Source organism: Mya arenaria, chromosome 6 (genome assembly GCF_026914265.1).
Source record: "Mya arenaria isolate MELC-2E11 chromosome 6, ASM2691426v1".
Taxonomy (NCBI): Eukaryota; Metazoa; Mollusca; class Bivalvia; order Myida; family Myidae; genus Mya; species Mya arenaria.
In genome coordinates this window covers 57390258-57396504 of record NC_069127.1, presented here as the reverse complement: position 1 = coordinate 57396504, position 6247 = coordinate 57390258, and the positions used below count along the sequence as shown (strand labels likewise).

The window sequence follows — 6247 nt, the reverse complement described above, 5'->3', positions numbered from 1 at the left end:
CACTACACCACTCTCACCCCTCTTGCAATTTTATCATCTGGTGTCTAGTCCCTTTAAATATTCTATTCTTCAAACAAAACCTTTTTAAATGATACTGAACTCATATGGGGTCGCAAGGTATCCCAAATTATTTGTGGGTCTGATTCCTTAAAATGTTTAAGCTTAGAATGTCACAGGTCAAGGTTAAGGATAAGCACAGTCATTTAAAAAAACAAAGATTTGTATGAAGATAGAGTGGTAGTAAGGCATCAGAATCGATTATCACACCGAAAAGAAACTAGTTTTGTAATTGTTTCACATATGCTTTACAGTTACAATCACATGAAAAGATAGCACACTAGCACACTATAAGAACAATCTCTAATTTTAGAGAAGTTGCGAAATGTTACTTGTAACGCAACTAGCATTTTTTATCTGGAAATGCCACTTGTACATGTGATCGCAAAACACTACTACTTGTGTGTGAACATGTGATCGCCACTTGTACCTTTGAGAGCATGTGATCACAAAACACTACTTGCTTGTTGACATGTGATCGAGATACCCTTCATGTACATGTACTTGGATGTGTGATTGCAAAACGCTACTTGTGTATGTGTGTTTACAATGTTACATGTACTTGGATCGTGTATACGAAACGCTACTTGTACATGTATGTGTATTTACAATGTTACATGTATAACCTGTTATTGCGAAATGCTACTTGTACATGTATGTGTGTTTGCAAAATGCTGCATAAATTGGACGTGTGTATGCGAAATGCTGCTTGTACCTGGACGTGTGTTTGCAAAATGCTACTTGTACATGTATGTGTGTTTGCAAAATGCTACTTGTACATGTATGTGTGTTTACAATGCTACATGTACTTGGACATATGATTGCGAAACGCTACCTGTACATGTATGTGTGTTTACAATGCTACATGTACTTGGACATATGATTGCGAAACGCTACATGTACATGTATGTGTGTTTACAATGCTACATGTACTTGGACATTTGACTGCGAAACGCTACATGTACATGTATGTGTGTTTACAATGCTACATGTACTTGGACATTTGACTGCGAAACGCTACATGTACATGTATGTGTGTTTACAATGCTTCATGTACTTGGACATATGATTGCGAAACGCTACATGTACATGTATGTGTGTTTACAATGCTACATGTACTTGGACATTTGACTGCGAAACGCTACTCGTACATGTATGTGTGTTTACAATGCTTCATGTACTTGGACATATGATTGCGAAACGCTACATGTACATGTATGTGTGTTAGCAAAATGCTGCATAAATTGGACGTGTGTATGCGAAATGCTACTTGTACCTGGACGTGTGTTTGCAAAATGCTACTTGTACATGTATGTGTGTTTGTAAAATGCTACTTGTACATGTATGTGTGTTTGTAAAATGCTACTTGTACATGTATGTGTGTTTGTAAAATGCTACTTGTACATGTATGTGTGTTTGTAAAATGCTACTTGTACATGTATGTGTGTTTGTAAAATGCTACATGTACTTGGACATATGATTGCAAAATGCTACTTGTACATGTATGTGTGTTTGTAAAATGCTACTTGTACATGTATGTGTGTTTGTAAAATGCTACTTGTACATGTATGTGTGTTTGCAAAATGCTACTTGTACATGTATGTGTGTTTGTAAAATGCTACTTGTACATGTATGTGTTTGTAAAATGCTTCTTGTACATGTATGTGTGTTTGCAAAATGCTACTTGTACATGTATGTGTGTTTGTAAAATGCTACTTGTACCATCATTAAGGTTTAATTCTGAGTATACAGTACACTTATCTATATTCATTTATCATGAAAATATGATATATAATGTAATAATACTGTAGAAACAACCAATTTCTTACACAAGATATAAATATAATTGGAGACCTCTATTTCATATGGTCTATTCCTACATACCAAACACATGTATTGCTCTCTCTCAGTGAATTTAAACAGTTCATTTACAATTTGAACAATAACATAAACAGTCTGTAAATAATAATAATAATAATAATAATAATAATATTACAAAATCAATTTAAAATATACTTAAGGTCTATTTACTGTCACATTTCATGTAGACATTTGCAAAGAAATCAAGTGATTTTTTAAAAACAAAATCTAGAAGGTTAAAACCATTGTAAACTGTTTTATAAATTACAATGTTTACACGGAAAAAAATCAAGCTCAACACGGACTATTTTGGTTATGTCCAAATGAAAGACCTTGAAATTGTAAAATACGATGACATATTTACAACATACTCATACATGAATAATCTATGACAAATGTTTTTAAAGATACAACATGACTTAACATTAAATACTTATCGACAGCAACCACAGTACACATCCATTAGGGATGAAAAAAAGGTTTGTTTTTGGTTAAAAGATATGGCTCGATTCTTTTCTTTTTTCTAAGCCATATTAGTTACTATTGAGAGCATTTTTTGATGTAATATAGAACAAATATCTTATGACTTATTAACAGCATGGTGGTGTAAAATTTTATTTGAGACACTAGAAAATAAATAGGGTCGATCAAATAACCAAAAACATGATTTTTTTAGGCCATAAAACTACTTGATTTCCATAGGATAACAGACTATTTTTCATTCGGTTTTTTATCATTGCTTTTAAAAAGTAAATGCAATCAATTTTTTTTTTATGTCAATCTGGTAACGCACAAGCCAACATTAAAATATTTTTTCAGCAGCTCAGTTAGAAGTGCTTCTTGTTGAGATATTAAGGATTTACAAATTAATTCTAAAAAAATTGCTTCAATTTCTAATTTTAACTCTCAACGCCAATTTGGTATGTGGATTACATAAGATTTTGTTCGTTAACTATCCAACAATACATGACAAAGCGCATAATGTAATAGGGTTCTGGGGCCAGTTCTAATAAGATATCTTAGTCGTAGACTTAACCATGCGTAAGAGTGTTCAGGTACGTCCTTTAAGTTACTGACAGAATCTTTGTGATGTACGTATATTTTTATTGGAACGCAGTTCACGCCAAACCAAAGTTATGCAAAGAAAGAAACTATGTTCCGCCATATGATCCCTTCTGAAACATGGCCCAGAGGTATTGAACTAGAGGTATAAAAAATAAATAAATAATTGAAGGCTTATTTAAAGCATGCACAGACATTTAAACCAAGCATTGGAAACTTCATTATATGTCTGTAAAGATTACATTTCTATGCTCGCGAGAAGCGAGATTTCAGCAGATATCATATCCGCTATAATAATTAAACTGGCAAAATTTTCAGATACATGTTGCATAAGATTGTGGGTAATTCATTTCTTCGGGCAGTTTCCAATCCATGGTTTATATGTCTGTAACACATGGCACTATAATAAATGGTTTTTAAGTCGTTGCTATCAAAATGACAGAAAATCAAGACTATGGTTTGTCAATGGTTCCGATGTGACTTTGTTCGCTAATAGTGCATCAATGAATGCTAACAGATAAAAAATAACATATTGTTTAAATTTGCAGCTGTTTAGGTGCAAAAAGTGAGACTTAACACAATCAAATATGAGCACCACAGATCATATCCGAAAAATAACAATTTACTTATAGAGGGTGTGTAAGATATTCTATTTTATAGAGATTAGGATAAGAGAATAGTTCTGCAGCCATGTTTACAGACAGTCTTAAGTCGGAGTTCAGACTCGGACTCAAAACTGAACGTGGTGAGATCTGATGAATATAATTCCACTCAAATTTTGGTTTTATCTAACCTTTTTTTTGGTAAATCGAATGGAATACCAAAAAGTATTTTCATTTAAAAAACCTGCCGTTCTGAGTGTTTACAAGTCTAAACTCAGACTTATGATTATTGTAAGAATGGCCTAGAGCTCATATTCCTGTTATACCTTACAATCTCATGCATTGTTTTCGATGCAGTCTTAAATTTCTTGAAGCATATTCATCCAGATACATTTTTGAACTTATACAACCTGTATGGCTTTAAGATGCAAACAAAGGTAATTCAAGATGCGGAGCTATCTGCTGTCTTCGATTAGGGAAGCTATTTGAATGTTTATACAAATTCAAGTCTTTCAACTTTATGTGTATATTTCATATGATTGATGATGCAAAAAAAGGTGTTTGAGGTGACTACTTTCATTCGATTACTACGACTACTATGCTACTTCCTGCGATGTTTGTAATATCTCAGTTGTTCCAAGAAGATGGATGGATGTACGTTGTACGGATACCAAAATAGATGAATACTTAAATGAGTGTTGAATATTCAATTAAATGGTGCTATTCCTGCGATGTATACAATATCTCACTTGACAGATTTGAATGGATTATCTATTCATCAAAACAATAGGAGTCCCTAAATGCGTGTCTATATGACCATATTTCCTGCGACGTTAACAATAATATTCAAGACGATGACGCTTCAATATACGGAGATAATGATTCTTGAATCTTCCTGACGGTGGTGAGATGACGATGCTATTTCCTACGATGTTTACTATAATATTCAGACAAAGATTCTTGAATATTCGAAACAATGATGCTTCAATATGCAGAGATGACGCTTCTTAAATCTTCGATTCGATGAAGAGATGGCGATGCTATTTCCTGCGATGTTTACGATAGCGCTGCTGTCTGTAGATTGATGGATGTAGACTGGTGACAGTGTCCGGAGGTAGATGGTGAACCGGAATGACGCGAGATTGTAATATCTGCACCTGAGTTTCGCTCACCCACTCGTCAGGTAAACTGGAAGAAAAATGTGGCAGGTTTAGGATGAGTTTGATCCTTATTCTTATAAATATCAGTTTCATTAAGAATGCAGCTATAATATATTTAATTGTTAAGAATAGACAGCTATATTCTGACAATGGTCAAGCGGTATCATGAATGTGATAGACCTGGGCTGATATTCAATATTGGTCATAATTGGATCTTAGAATGATGTAGCTAATCGGATTACTTGTTATTTATAACTGACCAATAGAGTGAATAAATCAATAATGTATGACCATACTGACTTTAGTCATATAATAAATATCACCCCTGGCAGCTTAAAAGCTAAAAAAAATTTCGTTGGGTTTTTAGTGGTGTATTTGGCTCAGAATTGGATTCAAAGGGGGTCAAGCACAATGCTGCAGAAGAAAAACTGGCATTTTGAGGGCTCTGCTGACTACAGGACTGCGATCTCGCCTGTCAATACTTACAACAAATATTGTCCCAGAGGTATGGGTGTCCACCTCTCACCAAAGTGGTCATGGGTTCGATCCCCATTTGAGGAAAATTCAATTGCCTCTCAAAAAGGACACAGTACTGTTGTTTTTTTGTACCGGAAATGGACTTAAAACTTATTCAAGGTAAAATAAATAAATAGAAAGTTTCTGAAACTAAGACACAATAAAATTATATAATTCATGTCGAGTTGATGATTTGTGCCAGATGTTAACATGTATTTTTTTTATTATAATTTAGCTTTCAGATTGAGTCGACACTGTTTAATTCTATTGTTAAGATGGATAGCTATATAAATTGTATGAATCGCGATCGAGTTCATGGAAAGAATCCAGTACTGAGTTTCATTTTGAGAGACCATGAGAATGAACTTCTTGTGGAGCTGGGACGCAGGACCACTTTGTTAGATAATCCAAACTGAACTGAACAACCTGAGTTAATTAAAATATCTCACTTAAGAAAATGTTTCTCTACAGAGAATGAATTCATCCAAAAATGAGATCTTTAGAAGACGTAACATATGTTTTTGCTCACAATTTTTTATCTGAATTTTTTTTCAGTCATCAAGAAATTAGCTTTTTTGATGAATAAGCCCAATTTTTTACATAAACGCTTGGCTTCAAAAAAGGTTGAAGGATCCTTGCTATATAAAATCAAGAATTGAGCTCTTGTGCTAATTTCGACCACTGTTTTTTACTATATATTTTTTTCTTAAAATAACTTGATTAAAAATCTGATAAAAAATATGTTAGTCTTAGAACATCAACCATTGGTGAAAATATAAGCAAGAGAATCGCAAAGGGGATAAAAAGGCTCATCTATTTTTCACTCAAAAAGGGGCATAACTCAGAATAATTGAAGCAAGAGTTATGGTCCTTGCTACACACTGCGGATTGACTCTCGCCAAATATAAACTTTTTTTAGTTATGGCCGGGGATGGTTCAACGCCATCAATGACACCATCATCAGGGCTATCACAATACCTTAACTTTTTT

At 33.7% G+C, this 6247-nt stretch overlaps 1 protein-coding gene across 1 annotated transcript in view; it reads right to left on the bottom strand.

Moving 5' to 3' along the window:
* Positions 1 to 1547: 1547 nt before the first annotated feature.
* The window catches only part of LOC128238857 (zinc finger protein aebp2-like), a 41026-nt gene continuing 36326 nt past the window's right edge, over positions 1548 to 6247 (bottom strand). Inside the window, exon 6 of the mRNA XM_052955142.1 lies at positions 1548 to 4769. Within this exon, the coding sequence (XP_052811102.1) occupies positions 4622 to 4769 (148 nt within the window). The 3' untranslated portion in view covers positions 1548 to 4621. The remainder of the gene's footprint in view (positions 4770 to 6247) is intronic.